Source organism: Pagrus pagrus (genome assembly GCF_965226575.1).
Source record: "Pagrus pagrus genome assembly, chromosome: 12".
NCBI classification, from domain to species: Eukaryota; Metazoa; Chordata; class Actinopteri; order Spariformes; family Sparidae; genus Pagrus; species Pagrus pagrus.
In genome coordinates this window covers 18,931,687-18,959,430 of record NC_140196.1, presented here as the reverse complement: position 1 = coordinate 18,959,430, position 27,744 = coordinate 18,931,687, and the positions used below count along the sequence as shown (strand labels likewise).

Here is a 27,744-nt window from a genome sequence, read left to right as displayed (position 1 = left end):
TCAGTCCCCAGAGTGATTTACTGAACATGCACACCTGTCACAGGATACATGATTGATACACACTGCCACAGTGTGCAGGTTATTACAGCCAGGTTCAGTGGGAGGTTGCAGTACACTCTCTCTAATCTGTACTGTGATTCACCCCCCTGAGGGATTTGTTAGTCATGTGTGTCTCGCTGACATTTTTAAGGTAGTCAGACTCCAGTCGACTCCATGAACACATTACAGTAGGTGACCCTGAGCTCAACAAGCTTAAACTGAGTACATTTTTAAGAATGCGTTTTCCAGTAAAAGGTATTAATGTGTTAATCACATTGAAAAAGTTAAACTTATTACAGCAGATGCAGCATTTAAAAGAACAAAAAAGTTCAATCTGATTCTTAGAATATCTACAAACATCAAGCAGCTTTCAGATGAGAACTTAATATCCAAAACTCAACTATCAAATTATTTAAATTGAATTAATGTTTCCCTTTTGCAATTTTTTTTATAAGAATGGATAATAACACCAAAACGGAAGACATGTTTACAATTCAATCAGTTTTTAATAAATGGATGATAATCTTCGGCAGCCCAGTTTACAGTGGGCTCCAAGTACAACAGTAAGCCTGTGGATGTAAGATGTAAGAGAAGTTAGCCTCCACTGATCCCTGAACAAATCTTAAAGCTCACTAATGCAGAGGATCCATCATGAAAATATGAATAGAACCTCACATCTGTCAGCGGATGGGAGAGGGGCTTTACTCCATGAATGAGCGGGATGGTTTCATGCATGCAAATAGAGACTAGACACACAGACACACCCTTCCCCCCACTCATGTGCGGAAAAATGTGAATGAGGAAGCGGGAGCTGAAGATGAAACGGCATCCCCCCTCATCCATTCTTCCTGCATGGATCCCTGTACTCTCCTCCTCCTGCTCCAATCAGACTGGAGCCCGGCGCTCACATGATGTAACGATTAGACCGCCCACGCAACATACACATGGTCTCCATACTAACACACACATAACATGTGCACGCACTTCTTCCCATCACATACATGTACATTGCCGCATTTGCCTCCGTCACATATATTGCCTGCTTGCATGCATATACCATTACGCACGCCACAAACTCACGTGGCGGCAGCGCCAAAACCCCCCATTGCTGCAGATCAGTCAATGAGCAGCTTCAGTCAGTGGGGAAGATCTGTCCACGCTGGCACTTAGAAATAAAGGCGGACACATGGGCGGCCAGAGTGAACACTGTTTCTGCGTCGCTTATGGACTTAACGAAACAGTTTGGTTTAAAGTAGATCTCTGATAACCCCTGAAAATGTCTTTGAGGAAGAGTGAGACCTTTCTCGACTGTTGAAGGATCTCTGTTCGAAAAAGCTCAGTTGGCGAAAAGCTCATTCGAACCCATTTACAGTGTTTGTCACAGTCGATTGATCTGTTAGCTGATCGAAAGAAAAGTATTGTGTTTATGTTTATGTTTATTTGTTTTACATACATAAATACAAAACACATGAGGGAATTAAAAGATATAAAAAGTGAGTGTGAATAAAGATCAACAGTACATCATAAAGCAAGTGCGTACCCTCCTGTCATTAATGTCATGCAAAATTATGATATTTTACATCAGCTTTTATACATGAATAAATACAATATCAAGTACTTACTGCTCTATGGTACATTTTTCTGTCACCTAAATGTGTGACAATGAAGCACTCTTTCATTCAGTTTTGGCGTGCACCAACATATTTTCCAGGAGGAGTGTATATCTGTGTCAAAATACTTCATCTGTTTCAGATAATGCTCATGATAACGGTCAGTGTTCCCACATCGTTGTGGTACATGGTGTACTGTTTTTATTTTTAGCTACATGAATGAAATCCCCCCCATCCATTCAAAGCTTTTCCTTCATATCTTCTTCAAACTTTGTGCACATGGTGTCTCACACACGCTCGGCTCCTCCCACTTTGTACGGCTCCCACCCAATCACAGCCTGTGTGTCTCCCAACCTCTGCTGCAGCAGGCACCAGATTGGCTGCTATTTATAGGCACTTTTGGAAGGAGGCGGGGATTAGAGTACCTCGTTCTCCCTCTGTTTACACACATAAGGCAGCAGGCAGTAACAGAGTGAATGAGGGAGAGTCGGGGGGAGCGAGGGAGTGTGGCTTCTCTGCCTTGCATCCTCACATCCCTGCAGCTTTCCCACGACTGTGCTTCCACTCTCTTGTTCTTCCGTGGACCTCTGGATAGCTTTTTTTTTTTACCCATCTGTTCAAAGCATCCACCGCACTGATCACTGGACTGTCTGCTTGCAGTGGATTTTGCTCAGGCAAGCAGCATAGGAGCACAAAGTGTCCCTGCTGTCAGTTTGTCTGTGGAACAGTCGGAGGACGACGAGAAAGCTCTGCTCTGTGGCTCAGTTTTATTTTTTATTTTATTCTGCTCCCATGCTTGACTTTGCGCTGAAATGCCAGAAGTGAGTTATTCCATCTCCGTTTCGTGGATGTTCATTCAGGTAAGGAGAGGCGAGGGATGAACCGGGTGGGAGGGGAAAGAGAGACTGCTCGAGGCTCACATGTTGCTCGTTTTGTGAATGAGTGTGAAGAGGTTGTTAAGATAAGACTGTGCACTTTCTCTGAGAATCTTGACATCTTCCATTAGATTTGTAGATTTTGCTTCGATAAACATGATCCACATGCGTAGCGTGCAGCGTGTGTTTGGGTGCAGGCTACTACTACTAAAATCAGCCATGCATTTCTGTCCAATCACAAGCCTCTGCACCGTGTATCACGTGAGACACACACAACCACATGTGGATGCTGTTGCTGGTGTAATCATTCAGGGTGTCTTTGTGGATGGTTTTGGCAAGAAGTGTGTTTGATTTAACTCATGGATGTACGTGTGTGTGTGTTTTTGTTTGCAGTTTAAGAGGATGCTGAACCGAGAGCTCAGCCAGCTGTCAGAAACCAGCCGATCAGGAAACCAGGTGTCTGAGTTCATCTCTAGCACCTTCCTGGGTAAAATACCTCCACTTTGTATCATCCACAAGCTGCACATAGACATATATGTCATATAAATTACATATTCTATAGATTTAAATCTATATTGCTAGTTCCTTGTTAGTTGTAAGAGTAAGTTTATCACGCATGGACAGAATTTGAGGGGCATGAGTGACATTTTGGGCGAAAATGAGATCTTGATGAGCTTCTTCTGCTGAATTCTAAACACGATCATGAGCTAGAAAATCAAAAACCCAATGAACTAACACTGAACACTCTCAACAATTTGGGGCCAACAAGACCTTGGTGCACTTTTGTTTAATGAAAATATATTTTTTTAATAAATGTCAAAATAGAGTTCATCAAGTATATTGTAATCCACGTGTTTATCACTTTTTGATATTTAAGACCGATTTTGATGAAGAAAGTCAGGACAAAGTGTGTTTTTTTGTTTTTGCACTCCTGTAAAGTTGGTCACATGTCACGTACGCCCCCTCTGGTTCTCACCTCATAAGCAGGATATTAAAATGATAAAAGCATTAAAAGAAACACAATATTACAGCGTTATTACAACAGAGCGCATCAAGAGGCTGTAGTGTTCATCTCCTGTTTGTCTCCATCTGACAGAGAAGCAACATGACATGGACATCATGTCTCCCCCCGCCAAGGAGAAGGACAAGAAGAAGCGGCCCATGTCTCAGATCAGTGGCGTGAAGAAGGCCACCCACAGCCCCAGCCTGGCCCCTTCCACCATCCCTCGCTTCGGGGTCAACGCCAGCCAGGAAGGACTCCTAGCCAGGGTATGAGGACTCACTTAAGATGTGTCTGTCTTTATACATTGTTTTTAATATATTCTTCATTGTAAGGTTCATTGCGCTGATTTATATCTGTGCTCTGCTGGCAGGAGTTGGAGGAAGTGAACAGATGGGGTATTGACATCTTTAAGGTCTCCGAGTATTCTGGGAATCGTCCTCTGACGGTCACCATGTACACCATCTTCCAGGTAACACATGCTATATTTTCTCAAACAAAGTACCTTCTTTTGCTGTTAATCTCAACATTAAATGAATGAATGAAACCGTGACCTCACTACCTTCTCCGGCTACTGTAGGAACGTGAGCTTCTCAAGTCCTTTAAGATCCCTGCGGATACTTTCATCACCTTCATGATGACTCTGGAGGATCATTACCATGCAGACGTGGCCTACCACAACAACATCCACGCTGCAGACGTGGTCCAGTCCACACATGTCTTGCTGTCCACGCCTGCTCTGGAGGTAGACGATCACTCTAATTTATCCAAGAGAAAGAGCAGTCACAAACTTATGTAACACACGCACCCATACTGACCATCTCTGCCTTCTTGTTTTTTCCAAGGCTGTGTTTACTGATCTGGAGATCCTTGCCGCTCTGTTTGCCAGTGCTATACACGACGTGGATCACCCTGGGGTTTCCAATCAGTTCCTCATCAACACCAGTGAGTTTGCATAGCTCCACAGGGATTATGTGAAAGTGCGTGGGTGCTGAATGTATTTAACTATGTGGATGAGGTGCCTGTATACGTGTGTCTGTGCTGTCCATAAACTTTTTTCTTTTTTTGCCTCCAGACTCGGAGCTGGCCTTGATGTATAACGACTCCTCTGTGCTGGAGAATCACCACCTGGCTGTTGGCTTTAAGCTTCTGCAGGAGGACAACTGTGACATCTTTCAGAACCTCAGCAAAAAGCAGAGACAGTCGCTGCGCAAAATGGTCATAGATATGGTGAGACACGCCGCCGGAGCCTAGTTCTGTTTCTGCTTCAGTTTAGGAATTGTCTTTGCCTAATCGACGTAGCAATGTAACACTATGTTTTCTTCAAATCAGTGTTTTAAATGTAATATCTTCCCCCACAGGTGCTGGCCACAGATATGTCTAAACACATGAACCTACTGGCAGACCTGAAGACCATGGTGGAGACCAAGAAAGTCACCAGTCTAGGAGTACTACTGCTCGACAACTACTCCGACCGTATACAGGTAAGAACAGTTTTTAGATGCTAAAAAGCCAGATGTGCCCCTCGGAAGAAAACAGAAAATTAAAGAAGAGTGATATTTGGACTAACATCTATCAAGAATCCGTATTTGTGTACCAACAGTTCACCACAACTAATTTATTTACAGCTTTACAGCTTTTTCTGCTGTCTGTAGGAGACAAAAATCAACTGATGCTTAATGTTAAATACCTCATAGTATTAAGATTCCTTAGATATAAATATATATAGAGTTCAGTTGAAGGTAACACAACTAGCAACAACTAAAAAAGCTAAAACTGATCTTTTAGGCGATCATTTAAAGGTTCTTCTGTCATATTGTCTCGTCACCACAGGTCCTTCAGAACATGGTGCACTGTGCAGACCTGAGCAACCCCACCAAGCCTCTCGAACTGTACCGACAGTGGACAGACCGCATCATGGTGGAGTTTTTCACCCAGGGGGACAGGGAGCGAGACAAGGGCATGGAGATCAGCCCCATGTGTGACAAACAAAATGCCTCAATAGAGAAAAACCAGGTACTGAATACAGAAGCTGCAGCACTTTACACATGAAATAAGAGAAAGATTAAAGAGAGAAAAAAGAGAAATCCCGAGCTAGATACTTACTTCTTGCCTCTCTCTTTCAGGTGGGTTTCATTGACTACATCGTTCATCCTCTGTGGGAGACATGGGCCGACCTTGTCCACCCAGATGCTCAGGAGATCCTGGACACACTGGAGGACAACAGAGAGTGGTACCAGAGCATGATCCCACACAGCCCCTCACCCCACCCAGAGGGCCAGGAGGAGGGAGCACTTGCTGGGGAAGCATCAGCGCTCGGTGGTGGCTCCACTACAGCCGACAAGTTCCAGTTCGAGCTGACCTTGGAAGAAGAAGGAGAGTCTGACACTGAGAGTCCGCCTGAGGAAGAGGAGGGCTTCAGCGGCAGCAGGGGGTCTGAACTCTCCAGAACTGATTCTGCCAGCAACCTGCGCACCAACAAGCTCACTCCTGATTCAGGCAGGACGTTTTCTTTGGACTCTGAGAAAGATATGGCTGAAGACATAGAAGCGGAGCAAGAAGAGTTCTCTGGGGTACCGCGCTTCAGATTCGGCACATAGCACCAGTCAAAAGTTGTATTTTTTGGCCTTTTTGTTTGTTTTTCTTGATTTCGGTGCCTCATCCTCCGCCACTCCCCTTCTCCCACTCCAAACACCATCACCTCTGGTTTCCGCCGACAGGGTGACAGCAAGCCTCGGGGTGGGGAGTACGGGAGTGCGGGTGGGTGTGTTGCGGTGTTAAAGTCTGCAGTTTTACACAGCAGTCACTTGCACTGGAGAGACAGATAGACTGAGTCACTGTTCCAGTAGAGGACAGGAAACCAAGTTTCTGACCGGTCCTTTGTGTTCTGTGTCTTTCACTCAGACATACTGTGGATAAAGTTTCTACAGGGACAATGAGAAGTTTAAAAAAAGCTTCCCTCGTACCAGCCAACCCAAGGTCTACTACAACAAACGACAGAACTGTCTTCCTCTTTTGGAGTACTTGTGAAGAGAGTGAGGAAGTGATGAATGACCGTGAAAACACAACAAAGTCTTGTAAGACATTTTGCCAAATTCGCAACTTACGGGGACAATGCTGTTTTGCCTGCCTTTTTTTTCGTTTGTTTATTCTGATGTCTTTTATTTAGGTCCATACACAGTGAAATACAGTATATGAAGATGCAGTCAAGCAGTGTAAGCTAAGTCATGGCAGAGAGGAGCTCCGCATGATTTTACGCAGGAGACTTTAAATGTAGCAGATGTTTTGAGTGGCTCTATCATTATTATTGTGAACGTAGCACTCCTCTCAGCTGCCGTTGCACAGCCTGTTTCATTGTGTTCAGCAGGCAGTTGTTTTGGAAGAATATGATTATAATGAAGTGGCTGGCAGTGCATATTATTTCATTTGTTTCAGGCTTACTATTTCCATTTTTATAATCCTAAACTATGATATTGTGACGGCAGCAAAACTGAGCCAGAGTCAATGCAGTGTTATACATCCAAAGTAATGTGGGCTGTGCACATGGTGCCTCCCAGTGGTGACAAGTGGAACTGACGTTCTGGCATGGAGACAAATGATTTGCAAGGTTTTGCATAGACGTATATGGAAAGTACATTCAAAGCGAATTTAACTGTAGGATTACCCGAAATATCAGTTATGTTTCAGTTTTGTTGCTCTTTTGATTATTTTGTTTTTATTTTATGTCAGTTCACTCTTTTTTTTTTGCATTCTTGATATTTGGCATCAGTTGATCAGTTTGAGTTTAGCACTTTACAGTTTTGTTCATAGCTAGCCCTCATGGTGGTTTTCAAGGGCTTGAGCCAAAACCTGAATGCAATGGAGGCTGTCGACTGCGAAACAGCAACCAGCACAGACATGCAAAAACACTAGAGAACAGCTACAAATGTATTTAACATCATTCAAATCCACTACATAATGTGTCAAACACAGAAATACAGTTTTTGGTTACATCCACCTGCATAATTTACTAAACTGATGAGGGCAGCGTATTAGTAGGATGTGAACATCATTGTAACTGTAAAAAAAAAAAAAAAAAAGAAAAAAACATCCAGGAGGTTACCAAGAGACAGTTTCCTGTGCCAGAATTATTCTCATCTTTTTTCTCTCATTGATCAATATTTCGCTCTTCACAGGGACATAGTCAATGACAAAACAAGTGCCAAGCAAGCATGACACAACCCGTACTGTAATTTCCATTTTGCCACTGGCTACTTTCCATCAGTGACTGATAAAGTTGGTTGATTGTAGCACCCTGTGTGCCAATCTGACCCCAGTGTCTCTGTTCCTTTGTTTTCTAACTCCTGTTCAAACAGTAACTGAAACTGATATTGTCTTAAAACAGTGATGTGTTTTTTGAGTGTGTGTGAGTGAATGACTGGGTTGACTTTTTTGATGTATTTGCTAAGAAAAAAACCAAAGCACTTTGTATGGTACTTTTACAGTTCTGCACTTCCAGTACAGTTGAACATGTATAACGTGACAGTTTCACTGTTGTTCTGTTGGCGAACGGCCTGGTGGTCAAGTTGGATCGCAAGGGCTGGACCACTACAGCTCTTAAAGGTTAGATGTTGGAGGGACTGAAGTTGTTTTTTTTTTGTGTTCTTTTTATAATTGACTGTACAAAAAATGTGTTTTTGTTGAAATGCATGACATTGGCTGCAGGATTCAAAGAAGTACTCACAAAAGTCCGCTTATGGAGAAACTTTATTTTATTACCATGGAGTAAATCATGTTTTAACGTGTGAACGAGCTGTTTTTTGACGCCTTATTTTCAAACTTGGGCTTTTTTTTTTCTTTTCTTTTTTTTTTCTGGTCATAGATGTGTTCACTGACATGCTGGAGTAAAATATGTGCAATCCTTTCTGTAGCCATAAACAGCACCAAACAGACCAACACTCAAGGATGCCTTCAACACTAAGGACTATTTAACAGCAACTTAACCAGCACAACATGAGAAGAGTCAGACTCTGCGTGTCTCTAATTGTTTGATTTTCTACATTTTCCTCACAGTGCTTCATGTACAGTTTATTTATTATTTCTGTGTTATCTGTCAGAAACGATGGAACAGTAGGCTTTATTTTAGTCTGAGGTTTAGTACTTATGTGTAGCTTGGTGTGTGAGAAAGTCGAACAGGACAGATTTCAACTATTACTCAGCTTTTTCCCCTCTCCTTTCATTTCTGTGTGTCTACAAACAACATTATGCATAAACAAAAAATACTCACTTTCATGTTTTTCTTGGTATAAAAATAGTTGAGTGACAGGTTTCCATCTGAAACGTCTCTCCTCTCCTGTCTTCCTCCATTTCCACTGATCTGGTCAGATCACGCGATCACATGAAGGATCTCAGTGTGTCAGCGTGCTGATCTGAGACTTCTTTGATTAATTGTGAAGAGAATAGTCCTACGGCCTCAAGCCATCCTAGATCTGTTATTCTGTTCTTAGAGATTTTATGAATATGGGTCATGAACTGAGACTCTACAGCTTTGACAATCCAAACTCTGCTGTTTAACTGCGGGTGTGTTAGCCCTCTCTCCAACTAGAACTGTATGCCTTGCCAATAAAGGAAAAGCTCTTCACTCTTTGCTGTCTTGCTCTCTGCTTTCAGAAGGAAAATGAATAATAACACCGAAAATGGTAAAGACAAATAACCCTGTGTTTGAATATGCAAGTACTTCCAAACATACATCACATCCAGTAACAAGAGACAACATCTGTTTTCATGATGAGTAAAACTGCACTGCACTGTGATATAAAGTAAATATTGATCACGGATGTTACACACAATGTAATTTTCTCTTTACAAGCAGCAGGTTGCTGAAGGGTCAGTCAATATACAGCCATCGTTTGCAATAGGGCTATCACGATATCAATTGTCACTACAATTACCATGAAAATCTATAGAAAATTTTGGGGAAAAAATACTGCTACCAGTCAAAATCAATTTCAAGTTTTTTTAACTATATGTTTTGTCTATTTCAATAAATTTCACTCAAAATAAAAGTGTAGGAAGTGGAGACCGAGTCAAAAAGCATCCAAAGAGACCAAATACACTTAATGATCAGTGAAGAGGCCATCAGATGAACTGATGAAAGATCCACAAGGCCTTACATCTGCCTTGGACTATTCACATGATCGTATGTGTATTATTAACACAACATCAAAATGTATTGTTTCAATATCACGATTACCCTCATAACTAAGTCCAGGTTTCTTAAGACTAGATGTATCCAGCTGACTTTGTATGAATAGATGTGGAGTGTATCAAATATGCAAAATTAATATCTCAAGTCTGTCCATTTTGTGCTACTTTATACTTCTACTCCATTTGACAGCTATACATTTTAGGTACTTCGCATTAGGATTAAGATTTTACTACCCAAAGAATATTAGATGGCTTCACCTCGACCAACTACAACATAAAAATGCTTTAAAGAGGCCATTATTCATAAAGGGTGTGTACTTTTGATGCACTATTTAGTTTTGGGGAAGAAATGTCAATCAGAAGAGTAAGATCTTCAGTGAGTGATTTTCTTCATGCCTAAACAAACTATATAAACAAACTCTCTTTGTTTTCATGACTGAATAAACTGCATAAACAGACTGACCTCAAAGGACAACACAATTTCACACTGTTTCACTTTGTTTATATTTGGCGGACCCTGCCATTTTTCTAGCTTTTAACTTTTTTCTGGGGAGAACAGCTTGTTCATTTAGTGAGTCTGTATTATCACCTCACTGATACTGTAAATATAAAAATTCTAAGTTTGAATTTCTTCTCCAAAACTATATAGTGTGCGTTTGATCATATATTGCAGATGATTACAATATTTACTTACGACTACGTCATTTACTATTTATTTTTTGCTAATAATACTGATAATTATAATGTACACCAATAATACTGATAATCATAATGTACACTAATAATACTGATAATTATAATGTACACTAAAAATACTGATAATTATAATGTACACTAATAATACTGATAATTATAATGGACACTAACAATACTGATAATCATAATGTACACTAATAATACTGATAATTATAATGTACACTAACAATACTGATAATCATAATGTACACCAATAATACCGATAATCACAATGGACACTAATAATACTGATAATTATAATGGACACTAATAATACTGATAATCATAATGTACACTAATAATACTGATAATTATAATGGACACTAACAATACTGATAATCATAATGTACACTAATAATACTGATAATTATAATGTACACTAACAATACTGATAATCATAATGTACACCAATAATACCGATAATCACAATGGACACTAATAATACTGATAATTATAATGGACACTAATAATACTGATAATTATAATGGACACTAATAATACTGATAATCATAATGTACACTAATAATACTGATAATTACAATGGACACTAATAATACTGAATTAAAGAATGTATGTCAGAATGTATGGGGGGCGTGGCTCTTTTGAATGGATGAATGGACCCTCCTCTCTGATTGGTCGATCCTCCTGCCAATCATCCTTACTCTCTGTTTGGACCCGCTTACGCCGGGGCTGTCAATCAAGAGGCGCACGAGCTACCGCAGGTGCAAAGCTGGGGACTGGGCTAGGCGCTGCTGCTGCGAAGCTGAGGATAAAACACACATTTCACGGTAAACCTTGCGCTTATTCGGGATTGTGAGGCCGTGTTAAGCTTAACAGCTGCAACAGCTATCGTATGGATCATTTGTCGCTTGTCACATCCTGGATTTGGGTTCAGAATTTAGCCGTAAATAAGGAAGAGTAACCTTCATTTGACATAGCTGGGATGCTTAGCTAGCTCCTGCTGCCACTTTTAAATACTGGTAACGGTCTGCTGTGTTAGCATTAAAGGTAGCGATGCTAGCCTAATTTTTGCTTTTCCAAAGGATATAACTTACATGTTTTAATCTGTATTTCTTTTATCCCTTTAATAACCGTGTAATCTATATTTCAGGTGCTAAGTATATTGTAACAAGACGCCCTGTGCTGTGTTTCCTAGGTTTTTCTCCAGCTAACGTGAACCAGACTGTCAAATTCAGGCAGCTACATATTCACTAGCAGGCTAACGCCAGATAAGCTCCGCTGTGGATAGATGATGTGGTTCGGGCCATTTAAATTGGGAGCATGTTGTGTTGAGAAGGAGCCGGGGGGCACTGCAGGCGTTGACAGTTTATCCGTGATTCTCTAATTTACTACGAGGCAAATTGTGGCCAGCCATATGGTCATTCATAATTGGCTGGCTAGCGTAGCTCCACGGATGTTCCCTGCCCTCCTGGACGGGGAAGGATAGTCAGTTTAGCTGATGCTTAGCCTGCTAAGCCCTGCTACTTCCGTCCTCTTATCTTGTGTGGGGCGGAGGTGTGCATTCCTTGTCCGAACCATTATTATTGACATAGTAACACTCAAGGCTGTGTGTAGCTATTGGCTGCTTGAATTGACTCAGTCTCTTGGCAAAACGGCTGCATCATTTTATTGCCTGTTTGGGAACCATATGGAGTGTAACCTGACCTCATACAACAGGCCACACTGACATTAATTAAACCCATCACGTGTTAGATGGCATACAGGAGGCTGTTTTACACTGGTGCATGATTTCAGGTGAAGAATGATGTCGGTTCATATCCCAGTTTAATGTGCAGTAGTCTCATGGTAACCATGTACCCATGAGTGGTTTGTGGTTGTGTTTCATGGTTGCCGCATGCGAGTTTATAACAGTCAGTCTAGTAAAGTTGTTATCTGACTCATTTGAAAGCTTCCAGGCTGTCTTCACACATGCTCTCTGTCTTAAAATATGGAAATGCTCACATTTGTTACATTAGTGCATAAGTGAAACTCTGCTCAGTAGTGTGTCACGTACGGTTCTTTCCCCGGGCTTGTTTTACACCTTTTAATCTTTGCTAGAATTCTTGATTATAATGTTATTATAAAGACTTAAAATTGGTTGTCTTCTCCACATGGTTAAGCTCTCTGTCAGCAGTTTTTAAATTGCTGTATAACTCTTTGAAAGGAATCTGTTGTGTCAGTCTAAAAGTAGCCTCAGAGGATGTCTCTAGCAGATATCAGAGGTTTGATCTGGCCTATATTGATGTCAGCTTCCTGTCTCAAAGGCTTTTGTGTTTCTTGTAAATTAATTGAACTTTTAACAATCTATAGACTAGATGAAACAAACCCAGTATGAATAACACACAATTATACAAACCTGTTGACAAAAAATGTAATGTTTAGTTTTTGTCGACACTGTCAGACAAGATTCAATGCTGAATATGTTTGTGGTGTATTGGCTTAATTGTAAGATGTTTCTATTATTTGGTCCAGCCTCTGTATATAAGAACATGCTATTTCCTCATACTAATTCCTTGTGACTGATTTATATTTGATCTCAATCCTTTCATAGATGGCGTCTGCAAATGCCACATACGGACAGAAGGAGTCCTCAGACCAGAACTTTGATTACATGTTTAAAATCCTCATCATCGGCAACAGCAGCGTAGGAAAGACTTCCTTCCTTTTCCGCTACGCAGACGACTCTTTCACGCCAGCCTTTGTCAGCACAGTGGGCATCGACTTCAAGGTGAAGACCATCTACAGGAATGACAAGAGGATAAAGCTCCAGATCTGGGTGAGGAAGTGAACAAGTGCGTGCTTGCAAAAGTGCTACGGCTGTCAGCCACGGATCAGAGCAGGCTGAGAGAAATCACTCTGAGCTCCTCAAGTGGATGAATTGCGAACTCCCATTGCTTTTTTTTCTGCATTCAACACCGCTGTCCTGAACTGTGCTATCTAGAGACAGGCACCACAGAAGAAGTAAGGGTGTAACAGGTGCAGAGCTCTATGACCTCACACATATTTATTTTATATTACATAACTACTACAGATGTTGTAATCAGTGTTTTCTTTGTATCTGCTGATACAGAGTCCAGTTTTTATATTTCCCTTCATAATGCGGTGATGCAGTGCACATGCAGCATAAAATAGGCCTGCAGTATGATTAGAAAAGCAGTTGTGTAGTTTTAATAGTTTCTTTAATTGCAGAACTATAGTACAGGAGAAATATTTGCACCGCATTACAACTGTCTCTGCTTATCTGCATGAACAATATACTGAAATTCAAATGCAATTTACAACTTGTGGTGTCACGATACAGGAATTCTAACTTCAGTACAACAGCTTGAAAGTTATAGATGTTTAATACCATGGGGGAAAATTAGGGAACATTAATTATCACACTTCTTTCAAAAAAGCAAGAAAGCTCAGCGGGAACCAGTGTGTCAATACTACAGAAAATTGAAACGGTCTGAAATATTCAGAATCTATACATTGAAATATCTATATTAGTCTTAATAACAGTAAAAAAAAGCCTGTAAAAAAATAGATTTGGTTTATGAGAATGAAGGCAAATGTCTACATTACCTGCAGAATCACATGTGACTGAAGCGCGGTCTATAATCGTGTATCTCTAATGATCACCAGCTGTTGAACAGGCCTCTCCAGTCCCCAGAATCACTTCATCGGCTGTGTAATGGCGATACCCTTGAAGTGTACTTAACATGAGCCATGAATCCTGACCCCTGGGACCAATCACTTATTACAGGCGACACCAGAGGAATACCTAATGCTCATGGGAGTTTAGCTGACTGTTAAACCACAGTCAGAAATTCTTTGCAGGTGGTGGATGACAATGATCTGCACAAAAAGACAAAGAAATACTCTCACACTGCTGTCTCGTCCCCTCTGTTTATTTAATCCTGTAATGACATGACAATGTTTAGACCACAACTAAAGGAAGACCGACCATGAATTGATGTCAACTTTGAACCAAAAGAGCATTGATGTGCAGGTGTGTTTCTTTTGAGTATGTCAAGTTAAAAACATTGTTATTTGTGTGTATTTGTGCAGGACACTGCTGGCCAGGAGCGCTACAGGACGATCACCACAGCTTACTACAGGGGGGCCATGGGCTTCATCCTCATGTATGACATCACCAACGAAGAGTCCTTCAACGCTGTTCAAGACTGGTGAGAAACGCCTTAGTGTGCGTGTCTGTTTGTACGAAGGTGTAGTCAAGAGAACCAGACATGTTTTCAAACACGTCCTCGGTTTAATCCAGTCATTTAGGGCTTGTTTGCAATACCTAATCCTCACTAATAATATCTGTTAAAATCTTCCTTTTAGTTTGTCAAACTGCATGTTTGCACAAGAACTGGAAGTGATGTAGGTCAAACTAGAATCGGTTCTCAGCAGAAGAGATGTTTACATCGTGTCACCATTTTCCCATAACTGATGATAAAATCTGTGATTAAACTCATTATTATAGCTGATAGGGCTGTTTTGAATACTCTGTAAACGATAAGATACCTTGATTTCGTTACTGATTCCTGAACAATACGTTTTTGGCCACCTATTTTATGAAATCTGTTAAAACAAAAGATGACATTAAGCAGTTGTGAGTGTGGAGGGTGGAGCTCACCCCTGTCACAGCCCCTTGCTCATGGGACAGCATTTGCTCCCTCTCTGGTTTGATGTGTGCAGGTTGTTAGACTACTAAAGCACCATAGAGGAGTTCAGTGTCTTGATCTCGATATCTTTGTCTTTAGCCTGTTCTTCAGTGCATTTGAAGCATTTTGGGCAGCCGTAGAAACCAATATAATGATGGTTGTAGAGAAGACACATTTTTCTTTCCTCACTGGCAAGATCAGATAAAGTCTATATGTCAGCTCTGTTGGAGTACTGTGCCACTTTCCTCTGCTTTAGCATCTTAAACATCAAAGATGCTGGCGATATCTAGCTGAACACCCTGTTTTCTACCTGCTAACAGGTCAACCCAGATCAAGACATACTCGTGGGACAATGCCCAGGTCCTCATGGTGGGGAACAAGTGCGATATGGAGGATGAACGAGTGGTGGCAGCAGAGAGGGGCCGGCAGCTGTCAGAACAGCTGGGTAAGTCAACTGGACAGAATCAAAACTAGATGCCATATGTGTGTTGTTTATCGACTATTGGTGCTTATTTTCATCTCCTGCGAACATGAATGAAAATTAAATTAGATTATGATGTGTAAATTATGCATTTAAACATTGGTAATGCTTTTTTAGACAAGCTAGTTGTTATTTTCTGCTCGTCCTACTGAAACATCAAAAAAATTTTTGGGGAGTGATCTGAGTAATCAAGGCATAGTATCATTTGAAATTTGACATTAACTAGGCTTAATTTTAAACCACCTATGAAAGAGGTCTCAGTATAATCTAAATTAGTTAGTTGTGTAAGACTTTCTGAATACATTTCATTGGAGGGAAGAATTATTGAGGTTTGAGCTGCCTGTGTGATTGCAGCCTAGATGTGTCCTGACATGATGAGATAAGTGGATTAACTGGATAAGCTTCACATTGGAACATTAAGTGTAACCGCAGCCTCTCTCTGCCTCTGTCGCTCCTCCTGGCAGGTTTCGAGTACTTTGAAGCGAGCGCTAAAGATAACATCAATGTGAAGCAAACCTTCGAGCGACTGGTGGACATCATCTGCGAGAGGATGTCAGAGAGTCTGGACAACAACGACCCAACTATGACCGGAGCAAAACAGGGGCCACAGCTCACCGAGCAGCCTCAGAGGTCCAGTCAGGATTGTGCTTGCTAAACATGACCACACACATACACACAGTTTCTGCCGTCAACACACCTTTCTGAGTTTTTTCAATTCGTCTCTCACTGTCTTTCTCATACACACAATCACTGCCGTACAGAGACACACAACCTGGCTGCTTAGATTCTCCACCCCTCTCACCACACCAGAGCCGGCTCTCCCAAAAGATTTGTTGTTTTCAGAAATATCTTGTAAATTTCAGTCATACAGAGATTATGTGATAGTGCTAATTTAATCAGAGGGGTGAAGAACGATTGATAGAGGAACAATCCCAAGTTGTCTTTAATTCTTATTTGTACATACATGCACAAACAAACACACTATGCTGTATCTTAACAGAATTATAAAAGACCAGTCAAGACTCCATCATTCCTTAGCGACTTATTTGTGATTGGGTTTTACTGTACTTGCTCCCATTCAGCATGAATGCCTAAAACCTAAATGGCTACAATTCCCATTGAAATATGTTTTTTGCTGTCGATAGAGTTGCTGTTTTCCCTTTAGTTTTTTCTTTTTTAAAAAAACAAACGTTTTTTGAGTTGCTTGGGTGTGATTTCAAGCATTCCAAGTGTTGTGGTTGAGTTTCTACACATACTTTCGTTCCAGGTTTGACGTCCAATCAGTCATTTTTTGAGTTAGTTTTTTCTAAACATTTTAGGAATGGAGAGTAGTAAAAGTCATGCATATCATTTTGCTTGTCCAGTTATCATTCTTATCATGAATTTTTGGCCCCTTCGCAGATTTTTTAAAAGCAGCTTAGTTGGCCCAGTGTAAGGAGCTGCGAGGATGCTCAAATTTAGGTTCCTAGCCTTGTTTCTTTTTTACTTCTTTGTTACTATTTTTAAGACCTACCTTACAATGAAAGAATAAGAGATGTCTTTCACCACATGAGACGAGTGTATAAATGTTTAAAAGTCAATAGGTATGCATTTTTAAATGCATATATAAATATATAATGAACATATTATACAGTAATAATGATTCAGGATTTTGGATTCCTACCTGTGCTTTCGTGAGAGGTGCATGTTGTTGATGTTTTCTGGTTGACTGGATGGTTATGTGTATGAGCTGTTGTCTGAGATGAAAACCGATCCGTCCTACGGTTTCAATACCTGAAGGTACCAAATGGGCCTATAGGTTTCACATGTGGCCCCTTCTCATTGTATTAACTTTCATTCACTGCGTATAATGTGCAACGTGCACTCACTGGAAAGGCATGTGATTCAGTGTGAGCACTGGCACACCACACATCTCCATCAACCTTCAGATAGTCTCGTATGTCATGGTAGATGATGTTTTCTTCTTTACTTTCTGGGGGGAACATGATGTTTTTAAGCATGTTAAATGTCAAGTTGTGAGTTTTATTTCTCTCTGAGGCGGGAATTGTCTGCTCGTCGTGTATACAGTACAAACTGTCTGTATGTCATGCGCCCACAGATGAGCTGAGGCATGTGAAAAAAATTCAACACCTAAGTTATTTCAAAATCGTATTTATTTTGTATTATTTATAACTTAATTTATTTTTGAGATAATGTTCTTCCTAGATTATGCATCGTAATCTGCACTCTTCATTTTTAATAGAGATGTTCAATAGTATTCAACTGCTTCAACCGTCCCAGCTTTTAAATGAAAACTTTTTTGTGTTTACAGTGAATATAAAGCTTAAGATGCTTCCTCGAGAGGAAAGTTAAACATTCCAGTGTGAGAATCTCTTATCATGTCGGCGCAGCTTTGCTGGGAACTTTGTTTGTCTTTTGATATCAGTTGTGTAACTCTTAAGACTCTGTAGTGTAAAAGCAGACTGTTCTCGCAGAGCAATAGCAGTTCATTCCCTCCACACCCAGATATGAGCAACATACAACCCTGCTGAGGGGTTTGTAACACATGTGCTGTACGCAGTTGCGTGAATGTACAGTTTGTATAAAGGCCATCTTAATAATCGTTCTTTCCAAAGAGATTTCGACAGTACATTTAGAGCCAAAAAGAGCGCTTGTTGTTGTCGACATTTGTTCGAAAAATCAATCTGGTAGTGTTTTCCTACTCGTGCCGTAGCTTCAAAAAGGGAAATAAATGTTTGGGAAGTAAACCGAATACTCTGAACACTTCATTAAAATAGTGATTCTTACTGCATCGTTCACTTTTGAATTGTTTGTTGATTTTTGTTACTTTATTTATTGTGTTTTGCTACAGCTGTAAACTTTGCCGTTGACTTATAGGAACACGTATCGGCCCTGTTCAACTGTCCCCCTCCTCTTCCTCCCTCCCTCCCTGTCAGAAATAACCCCTGTAAATAGGACTTTTCTCCCCGTTGGATATTAGTTGTGTGAATTGTGCTGTAATTCTGTAATGCCAGATTTGCTAATAATGAGGAATCAATAAACAAAATCTAAAAGCTGTAGCTTCTTGTCTCCTCAACAATCATTCCACAGGTCAGCGATTTACAAGAAGTGAACATGTGATGTTTGAGAAATGGTTTGGTTTTCTTGTGTCCAGCAGAGGGCATAATACTACAATAATGTCTTGTTTTCTGCCCTCAGAGTTGTTTGACCATCTATGGTTTGTTTCAGCTCCTCCACTGCACTTAATACAACACCCACAGCGTGAACTGTAAGAGGAAATAAATGTAAAGGTATGGATTTATGTATTCTTACGAAGGTTCATTCTAACTATAATAAAGCAGGCAGAGCCGAGTAAGAAACAAAGCACGCTGGCAGTTAGTAATGTAGTGAATTTAATAAATGTCAGGTCGAGACTTTAAAGTCCATTACACATGATACATAAGGTTTCTCAGCACGTACACATACATTCATGGAAGAGGCGACTGAAGAACTACACAGCAGCCACCACGATGAGAAATACAATGGTTACTGTACACAAAGCGACAACACATGCAGTGTTCATTTTGGCAACAAAAGGAGAACAATAATAAGTAAGACCATATGTAAAATAAGAAATGTTTCAGTAAATAAAATATATATATTTGTCATTAAGTGCTTGTAAACAAGTAAGGCATTATATTATACACTGGATGACAGCACTTGGTGACACCCTGGTGTTTGGTTGCACTCTTGTTGAGATTGTCCAGCTTACACACACAGATAAATACTATCCTTCACCAGTCCACTGGATAGCACTTTGCTACATGGCTTTCCCAAAAACAAAACAAAGTCTGTTGGCTGCACAACACTGCCAGAGTCTGATGAATCAGAGGAGGCTGCAGGCTGACCTCACCTGCTGCTGGTTAACCTGTCATTGTCCAGCTCTCATCGAGGCCTGTTAATCTACACAGTGCGAGACAAGATGTCTGTTTTGTGTCTCAGTTACAGGCTTTATCTGGAGGGTGCATTTACAATGGCCTCATATCAAGTCTCTGATAAGGACTTTAGGTTACAAAAGGCAAATGTTCCTTTTATCCTCAGAGAACATTTAGAGCTGTAAAAAACGTCCATAAAGAGCACCATGACTGGGAGTTAGTAAGCCTGGACCTGGTTTGGCAAAAGCTGGCATCCGCTGCTGACGTGGTTCATCACCTTCTGCTTCAGCTGGGCCACTTGCTCCCTGAGGACGCTGGCTGTGGACGCCAGCTCGGTGTTCTGTGTTTTCAGGCTCTTGACCTTGTCCTCCAGCCGAGATATCCGCTCCAGTTTTCTTTTGCGGCATTTGGAGGCGGCTATCCTGTTCCGCAGCTTTTTCCTCTCCGCCTTGATGCGCTCCTGGTTGTCCATATTGATGGGAGACAGAGGGGGGCTGTCCCCGAAGCTCTGCATGTCTGGTACCGTCTGCGGCTCGTCCTTCACCAGCCCGGCGGACTGGAGTCGTGACAGAGCCGCCGCAGCGGCCGCCTGCTGCTGCGCCGCGCTGGCCAGATGAGACGGAGGCGGCGGGAAGGGGATGGTGTCCGTGGAGTAGTTGATGGTGGTGGCTCCGAGCGGACTGGCCGCATACCCGTTCAAAGTAGTGTATACAGGGAGGTCTGATGTCTGGAGCCCGGCGGACCCGACCGCGTTGGACGAGCCGAGCAGCTCCAGTCTGTCCACGGAGACGCAGCCCGCCTCGCTCAGCTGGTTCTGCTTGTGGAGATCCTCGAGCGCCTTCACGAAACCCTCTGCGAACTCCTGCTCGTCACTCGCCGACTTCGGGTAGAGGAACTGGGAGGTCGGGTTCGTGGTGGTGACCAGACCGTTTGACTGGATGATAAGGCGCTCCAGGTCCGGAGAGGTGAGCTTCAGGAGTCCCAAGTCTGGGGAGTTGAGGAGTCCGTCTGTGTCTCGGAGCGGATTCGGTTTGAGCTCGGAGTTCTGGTCGTCCAAGTTCAGATTAATCTCCTTCTTCATCATCGTGCTCTGGGAATAGAAGCTGGGGACCCTCGGAGTATTCACCACGGTGCCTGGGTAGAGGGTTGTTTCCATTCTACACCCTCACATGAGGGAGTGTGGCGCGTTACGCATTAACGATCGTTGAGCGCTCACATCCAAACATGAGGAAATCAGCTGATCCTTATTTCTATGTTATCCTGTTTCCTGATCCCCCTCGTATGTATCAGTCACTCTATCAGTCGACCACTTGAGCTGCTGTGCCTGAGGGGCTCTGATGTGTCTCCTCAGCGCGCGGATGATATTGTCTTTTCCCGATGGCACGACTGCTATGCGCAGCGCCAGACCTCGCTCGCTTTCTAGCCCTAAAAATTCCATTATGTCACTCCAGAGCGCGGAGATTGGCCCAAAATGACGTTGGTTTCCGGTTTAATTTGAATAAGGGGCAGAGCCGGTCTTTATTGCCATGGAGACTTTAAGTAAACTACAAACAGTGCAATGCATTGTGGTTTGATGTCATAGCATAAAAAAGCTCAGGGTCGCCAAAAGAGAGCAGAGACTGGGCGGGGAAGGTGTAGGCCTCAGAGGCGAAGGCCTAGGAGAGAAGAACAGAGGAGCAGAAAATATGTCTTCAGCTCAGCCTCAGGCTCTTTGAAAACACTTGAACAGTCAGCTTTAATCTAAGACTTCATTCTACTGAAGTACTGACATACAAGTTGTAGCTATTCTATGATGTGAGACTGTCTTGGACACTTTAATAGAGTAGAGTAGAGTAGGGGGAGCTGGACGAAATAGATTAAAATGGTTTATCAGAACTGCCAACACCTCTTGTTCCAGCTGTTTAAGGCTCAGTGGTCGAATTCAACCCTGACAGGAGGCCATCAGAGAGAGGGACTGTACATGAGGTGTTTTGAAAATGTTTTCGGGGAATTGAGCGTGAACTAGAAAAAGGAAGGAAACAGTGACAGTAGAATGAGGAAACCATTTGTTTTCTGTCACTGAAAGCAGCATGTGGACACATACTGACATGTCCACTGGTGACCGCAAACACGTTTTCACTGCGGATCTTCAGTCAGCCTCAGTCTCTTCTTATGTACAATTTGTTCTCGAGTAGGTGCAATAGAGAAAAAAGCTGTGAAATTTCAGGTATTTCAATTCAATTCCAACTTTATTACAGACTGAGGGTCCAGATAAAAGAGACAGTGCTCCATAGAATAACTTGCATATATATGTATAACGTATATATATGAACAAACCATTGATAAAATATCTCATATATATCCAGTCCATACTAATATGTACGTTTTTGTATGTAAATTACCTATTTTGGCATATATGTCACATATATAAGTATTTATACATAGAACATATATGTATTTGTATACATGCGTAATATACAAACTATACATATATGCGTAGAATATTATGTACATATACAAATGAAAAGTCCATTATATGTATTATTTTAATATACCTACATTTGTACACATTTTACCATGTTATAAACTTATATTCTTTACATATATGAATTGCATATATATTGTTAACATGTACTAATTCAACATATAGATATGTTTCACATCTGTGCATATACAATTTTTACTATGGGTAGTTCAAATATGTTATAAACCTATATCTCAATATATCCAAGGACGTATGTATGTACAGTAATAATCATATATAACTTTATAGGTAACATATATAGCAGTAGTATGTCATTAAGTATGATAGAGCAGGAAAGAATAAAGTAGAACCTGTTTAATCTTATTGAACATTATAGAGTAGAACAGAAAAGAGGACAAAGACCGTATATATCCAGTATACTGTTTACTGAGTGTGGCCATGTGATGGCAACTACTGTAGAAAATTGTTATTCTGCCCGTCTACAGTGAGGACGTCAGCAGACTGGCTGCATCAGCACCACAGAGCAGAGAGGGCATCATTAGTTTCCATGGCAACACTGACATAGCCAGTGACGCAGGCAAAATACAGAGAGAGAGAGAGAGAGAAAGGTGAATGGGTTGAGAGGAGAAGACGAGGCTGTAAGTGACTGCAGTGCAGGTTGTGTAGGCGGTCGGAGGAGGTGTTATAGTGTGTGTGTGTGTGTGTGTGTGTGTGTGTGTGTGTGTGTGTGAAGTGATTCAGAGGCAGAAATCGATGTTGATTCTGGAGCTGTAGAGGCGCTACCATGAATGAGAGAAAGAAAAAAACAATCTCCACCCTATGGAGAGCATATTATCTTCACTGTGCCAGCTTGGAGCCACATAGGGTGCAGTGTCCAGAATGTGTGAGTCATTTCACAACCCAAGGGTGTGGACCGCAGAGTGCACCGGCAACGAAAAAAAAGAGAGGGAGAGCTGTTCCTGTAGGGCGATATTAGATTAGACAACAAACTTGTCCTCTGAACTCAGGTAACGGAGTGTGTCAGAGGTTGTGTAAGCCTTCAATTCCTCCTCCCTCAGCCCGAGAAGTCTCCTTTGACTCCTTTAAGTCTCCTGGGAGAAAACAACTGGGCGTTCATGTTCAGCAACGCCCTGTGTCACACTCCCGCTGTTACAGTGCATACATTGACACCTGGGAGCTGCCCAGTGAAACCACTGAGTAGCTCTACTGGAGCAGCTGGTCGGGGTTGTTCATTGACAGGCCGTCTCAACAGTTCTTACTGATGGAGGGAAGGCTGTTTCACGTTTAATCTGTGAATGCAGTGCAGATGCTTGGTTTTCATTTTCAGCACACACACACACACAAACACACACATGTGGCTTGAATTACACTCTAAGAGATTAAAACACTTGTATTAAAAGGATAAATTTTAATTCCCTTCTGTCCGCTTTCCAGAACTGTCTTGTGGTGCAAGGTGAAAAAAATACAAACACATGGGTTTTCTGTTTTTGATTTGTCTGTTGTCTGTTTTTATTCTCCACTGATTCACATGCATTATTGCAGGACGCACGCCGATACAGCAGATGGCAGTGTGATCCATTCAGACTTGATGTGTCATTTCCTGTCAGCGCTGAGCCAGAAGAAGACAACAGCACTCGTTCACAAGCCAGGGATCCTTTTAGGGGATATTTGATCCCCTTATTATACATCTATGACATTTCCTGTCATAACAACAGAGGATAATGGCCAATAAGAAGAAAGTGCTAGTAACAGGTGAGAGGTTTTAATCAGTCACCTGGAGGTAGACAAGTGTGTATTAATTGATTGTTTTGTGTCTGTACAGGGTTGTTACAGCTCATAGATTTTTCTTCTTGTGTCCCAGCTGCACAGCTGATCTGGTTACAGTTATTTAATGATTATGTTTTTATTATAAATATGTAATGACAGTGCTTTCTGCAGAGAGTAATGCTGCTGTCAGGAGAGAAGGAAACAATGATGTGCATCAGGAGGAGACTGAGTGAAACTGAATGTAAAATGTTTTGTTACAAAAAACTCCTGCTCAGCTGTGAGGAGGGCTTCTTTCTATACTGAGCATCATGTGTTACGACTACAATTAATGTTTAACTCGATGCAACCTTTAGACCTTGAATGAAGACTCCTTTTTTTTATCTATTCTCTCCGTGACAGATAAGCACATCCTTGATTACCTTTTATTTATTTTGTGCAAGGTGTCACATTGCTGCAGTGAAGAATCCTGTTTAACTTTCTTTTCTCTGCAGGTTTTGAGCCTTTTGGTGAGCATGCAGTGAACTCCAGCTGGGTGGCAGTGCAGGTAATCAGTGATCTCAGGGTGTCACACGTTGAACAAAGGAGCCAGCTAAAGACTTGTGTTTTGCCGTTACCTGAATATGGCATTTAAATAGGATGTGCATTCCATAGTTTGCATTTTAAGAGGATTTAAAGAGAAAAAAATAATTGGATGACCTACATAAGACAATTATTGTTTGTGTTACAAGCTGTCTGAAGTGTTGATCAATTAGGCAAATTATGCATTAATAAATTAGATATTTTAATTTGCATGCATTTCTAAACATTGGATAAAGCCAAGTTCAAAATTGTTTACAGAGGGATTTTTAAATGGCAATTTTACAACTCTATAAATCATAAAATACTAAATAAATCAGGCTATGAGTGATATATGAACAAAACCCCTTTTAAAAAAAAAAAAATAGAATATAGAAAGGAATAAGTTTAGAAAGGGGTAGATAGGTAATACAGAAAAGGAGATTTCTGGCTCAGAGTATACCCTAAGTTTTCTAATATTTATGTGTAAATATGAAAATGAAGATATCTAATAAATATGTGGTCATTTGCATTTACTTCCAGAACAGAAATATTAACTAAAATAAACACCTAAATGTGTTTTTTGTTCCTTTTCTTTCCACTAGTCTAATAGAAGACATAATATGGAAGCTAAATACCCCAAAATCTAAAACTCGACCTGTGCATGTCTCTGCTTTTAAGACTGCAGTTAAGGTGTATACATACATGTCTGTGTTTTCCATGCTCACAGGAACTGGAGCGATTGGGACTGGGTGAAGAAGTAGACCTTCATGTGTGTGAGGTGCCTGTTGAATACCAGGCTGTCCAGAGCCTTCTGCCATCGATGTGGAAAGAGCACCAGCCACAGGTATTCAGGGAAATACACAGTACTACGCACAAAAACACATATTTTCATTATATTGTGATTAAAATGTAAGATTCATTCAAACTAACCTTTGCCACTTCTGTGTTTTGTGGTGCTGCGAGCAGTTAGTGGTCCATGTTGGAGTCTCTGGGTTAGCCACCACCGTCACTCTGGAGCAGTGCGGCCACAACAAGGGTTACATACGCCTGGACAACTGCAGATTCTGCCCAGATTCTCAATGTTGCACGGAGAACGGCCCCGACTGCATACACTCGGTCCTGGACATGGAGACAGTCTGCAAAAGGGTCAACGACTCTGGCCTCGGGGTCACTCTGTCTGTGTCTAAGGATGCTGGAAGGTACCTGATGTTGTGTTATGTACACGTGTAGGAAAATAAACCCTCTTCACGGCAGACATTTTGAATTATCAGAGCAGGAAAAACACAGGTGGAATTAATAACATTAATGATGGCTGCATTCCATTTAGATGAGCTAGTCCCAGGGCTCTGGTGCTGTGCATGCTCACCTACTGATATGCTGTACTGAGATCTGAGACACAACAGAATGGAGCCATCATTAACTTTATTGGTCACACCTGTGCTCAAAATGTCGTGCCGTGAAAACTGTGTATTCACAGCAGACATTGTGACTTCATGATAAGAAAAGCACAGCTGTTACTAATACACTCACTGATGACTGTTCAGAAGATAGTGTGCACAATACCAGCACTCTGAAACTGAAATTATCAACAGTGAATAAATACGTTTTGACATTTTTATGTACTGTGTTGCAAACCGTGCACTTCGTGTTTTGTCTTTTGTTCATCTGCTGAGTCTTAGTTGGTTCTGTGTAGTCTCATGTGGCTCCATGTTGTGCTATGGAGCACCGCGGTCCTGGAGGAACGTTGTGTCGTTTCTCTGTGTAGCTGTATATGGTTGAAATGACAATAAAGGCAGTCTGTAGTCTACTGTCTAATTACAGGTGTGCATGATGATTAACATCATTTTATGACTTAAGTAGTTTTCAAATGTCATCACAGCCAGACGCGTCTGTTGTCCTGCAAAGACGACGCACTGATTCCCCTGCAACTCTCACTATCTTGTACTTTCTTGTCTATTTGATAAAATACAAATGTGATGCCACAAACTTTAACAACCTAACATCCATCTTTTGTCTCCCTGGCAGGTATCTGTGTGACTACACCTACTACACCTCTCTGCACCTGGGACATGGTCGGGCTGCCTTCATCCACGTGCCTCCACTTGGAAAACCCTACAGCAGCCAGGACCTGGGCAGAGCTCTTCAGGCCGCCGTGCAGGAGATGCTGAAACTGCTGGAGCTGGATCACAAAGACAACGAGCACTGCAATCACACAAATCAACACCAGCATGACCGCTAATGACTGACGCACAACTTGACCAGACTCAAAACGTTAAATCACAAAAATGGACCACAGGTTGGACTTCAGAGTTTCATCACTGTGACTAAAGACAAAAGTAAATTGAAAACTGATTCAAAAAAAGATTAAAAACCTGATTAGTTCCAGAAATGAATGGCATGAATTTAACATTTGCTGTCAAGAGCAGGATAATATCATGGCCATATGTTGTATATTAAAAATATTGAAGGTTTTACCAGTTTGAGTTGAAAAATCAACCTGACTTCAGCATCTGTTTTTTGTAGACCTGGTCTGGGTCTTTGCATGTGTGTGTCCAGCAGTAGTGGGCATCTGCTGTGAGTATTAGTCATGTCTCTACACTCCTGCCTCTGATCCAACACTGATTTATGCAACTATATGAACACAGAATCAGTCGCACCAACAATAGGAGCTGAAACTACAAGTTATGTATGGTGACACTGTTACACCAGCTTGCATTTTACTCACTTTCTAAGCCACATCCTTCCCCTGCCACCTGTAAGGCTGTCCTCTAGTTATGATTGTATTGTTGTCTTGGAGTTACGATGTCATTCCCTTGTGTTTGAGAGAAATGTGACGACTTTTAAACGATGGCAACCTGAAGAAATTTTAACATTCGCACTTAAAATGATTTGTTTATCTCAGGGAACTTATTGCACATGCAATCAGTATTAAATAATGTGATTATGTCATTGTGTCTGTCCTATGTATGGAGCTTAAAGCTGTGAATAATTAAAACCCTTCACAAAGGCTTATTTTTTATTTCCTCTCTTTTACCTTTCCAGAGTTCATATCTGAAATATGCATGCATGGTTATCTGTGTGTTACACAGAGAACCACACCTAACTAAAAAAATCCGTCCTCTGTTTTGTACCAATGAATTCTTTAGTAGTAATAGTTCTTTGGTAGTCCTGATACAGGGCGAGTTACACTGGGCGTAGTGCATCATGGTTCAACAAACCTGCTGAACTAGTTCAGACCTGACAGAAAGGATCAGGATGTTGCCAGAACATTTAAGAAAGACCGGTTGACTCAATATCAAGGACTGTACTTGTCTTAAATCGTAAAGTAGGAAACAGGTCACGACTGTTTCAAAACTCTCACACTGATGCATATTTATTACCTCTATTTGGCAGAGGAGTGACACCATTTTATCACCTCTGTTGGCAATCAGCAGGAATTATGTGAGCTAGGAGCTGTCCTAAC

At 41.3% G+C, this 27,744-nt stretch overlaps 4 protein-coding genes and 1 long non-coding RNA gene across 12 annotated transcripts in view; 3 read left to right on the top strand and 2 right to left on the bottom strand.

Moving 5' to 3' along the window:
• pde4ca (phosphodiesterase 4C, cAMP-specific a) overlaps window positions 1-9,144 on the top strand; it is a 53,416-nt gene extending 44,272 nt beyond the window's left edge. For 7 of the 8 annotated variants that reach the window (XM_084368450.1, XM_084368451.1, XM_084368449.1 and 4 more), the window contains 9 exons: window positions 2,918-3,011; window positions 3,621-3,793; window positions 3,898-3,996; window positions 4,105-4,269; window positions 4,370-4,469; window positions 4,600-4,754; window positions 4,886-5,008; window positions 5,358-5,540; window positions 5,651-9,144. In XM_084368450.1, the coding sequence (XP_084224576.1) occupies window positions 2,918-3,011; window positions 3,621-3,793; window positions 3,898-3,996; window positions 4,105-4,269; window positions 4,370-4,469; window positions 4,600-4,754; window positions 4,886-5,008; window positions 5,358-5,540; window positions 5,651-6,124 (1,566 nt within the window). In that variant the 3' untranslated portion in view covers window positions 6,125-9,144. Of the gene's footprint in view, window positions 1-5; window positions 2,510-2,917; window positions 3,012-3,620; window positions 3,794-3,897; window positions 3,997-4,104; window positions 4,270-4,369; window positions 4,470-4,599; window positions 4,755-4,885; window positions 5,009-5,357; window positions 5,541-5,650 lie in introns of those variants that run through there. The other variant, XM_084368452.1, reaches the window with a different exon arrangement.
• A 1,986-nt stretch (window positions 9,145-11,130) lies between these two features.
• rab3aa (RAB3A, member RAS oncogene family, a) lies at window positions 11,131-18,637 on the top strand. Its single transcript, XM_084368318.1, has 5 exons — window positions 11,131-11,233; window positions 12,997-13,221; window positions 14,499-14,617; window positions 15,418-15,542; window positions 16,043-18,637. The coding sequence occupies exons 2-5, from the start codon at window positions 12,997-12,999 to the stop codon at window positions 16,231-16,233; spliced, it is 660 nt and encodes a 219-aa protein (XP_084224444.1). The 5' UTR covers window positions 11,131-11,233; the 3' UTR covers window positions 16,234-18,637.
• Window positions 18,638-18,952: 315 nt separating this feature from the next.
• On the bottom strand, window positions 18,953-20,902 carry LOC311266238 (transcription factor JunD-like). The gene has a single exon (XM_084368517.1). It carries the CDS (start codon window positions 20,646-20,648, stop codon window positions 19,710-19,712), a length of 939 nt encoding a protein of 312 aa, XP_084224643.1. The 5' UTR covers window positions 20,649-20,902; the 3' UTR covers window positions 18,953-19,709.
• Window positions 20,903-23,570: 2,668 nt separating this feature from the next.
• LOC311266140 lies at window positions 23,571-25,283 on the bottom strand. Its single transcript, XR_014623664.1, has 3 exons — window positions 25,212-25,283; window positions 24,984-25,092; window positions 23,571-23,656 (listed from the first exon to the last, which is right to left on the bottom strand). It is a non-coding gene; the product is annotated as an uncharacterized lncRNA (long non-coding RNA).
• On the top strand, window positions 23,571-27,288 carry LOC311266139 (pyroglutamyl-peptidase 1-like). The gene is made up of 5 exons (XM_084368341.1): window positions 23,571-23,708; window positions 24,215-24,267; window positions 25,009-25,125; window positions 25,248-25,480; window positions 26,307-27,288. The coding sequence occupies exons 1-5, from the start codon at window positions 23,678-23,680 to the stop codon at window positions 26,518-26,520; spliced, it is 648 nt and encodes a 215-aa protein (XP_084224467.1). The 5' UTR covers window positions 23,571-23,677; the 3' UTR covers window positions 26,521-27,288.
• The last annotated feature ends 456 nt before the right edge of the window (window positions 27,289-27,744 follow it).

Coding starts and splice junctions, on each gene's coding strand:
- rab3aa (XM_084368318.1), top strand. CDS start 12,997: ATGGCGTCTGCAAATGCCACATACGGACAGAAGGAGTCCTCAGACCAG. Junction 13,222..14,498: donor GGATAAAGCTCCAGATCTGG/GTGAGGAAGTGA, acceptor GTATTTGTGCAG/GACACTGCTGGCCAGGAGCG. Junction 14,618..15,417: donor TTCAACGCTGTTCAAGACTG/GTGAGAAACGCC, acceptor ACCTGCTAACAG/GTCAACCCAGATCAAGACAT.
- LOC311266238 (XM_084368517.1), bottom strand. CDS start 20,648: ATGGAAACAACCCTCTACCCAGGCACCGTGGTGAATACTCCGAGGGTC.
- LOC311266139 (XM_084368341.1), top strand. CDS start 23,678: ATGGCCAATAAGAAGAAAGTGCTAGTAACAG. Junction 23,709..24,214: donor GAAGAAAGTGCTAGTAACAG/GTGAGAGGTTTT, acceptor TTTTCTCTGCAG/GTTTTGAGCCTTTTGGTGAG. Junction 25,481..26,306: donor GTGTCTAAGGATGCTGGAAG/GTACCTGATGTT, acceptor TCTCCCTGGCAG/GTATCTGTGTGACTACACCT.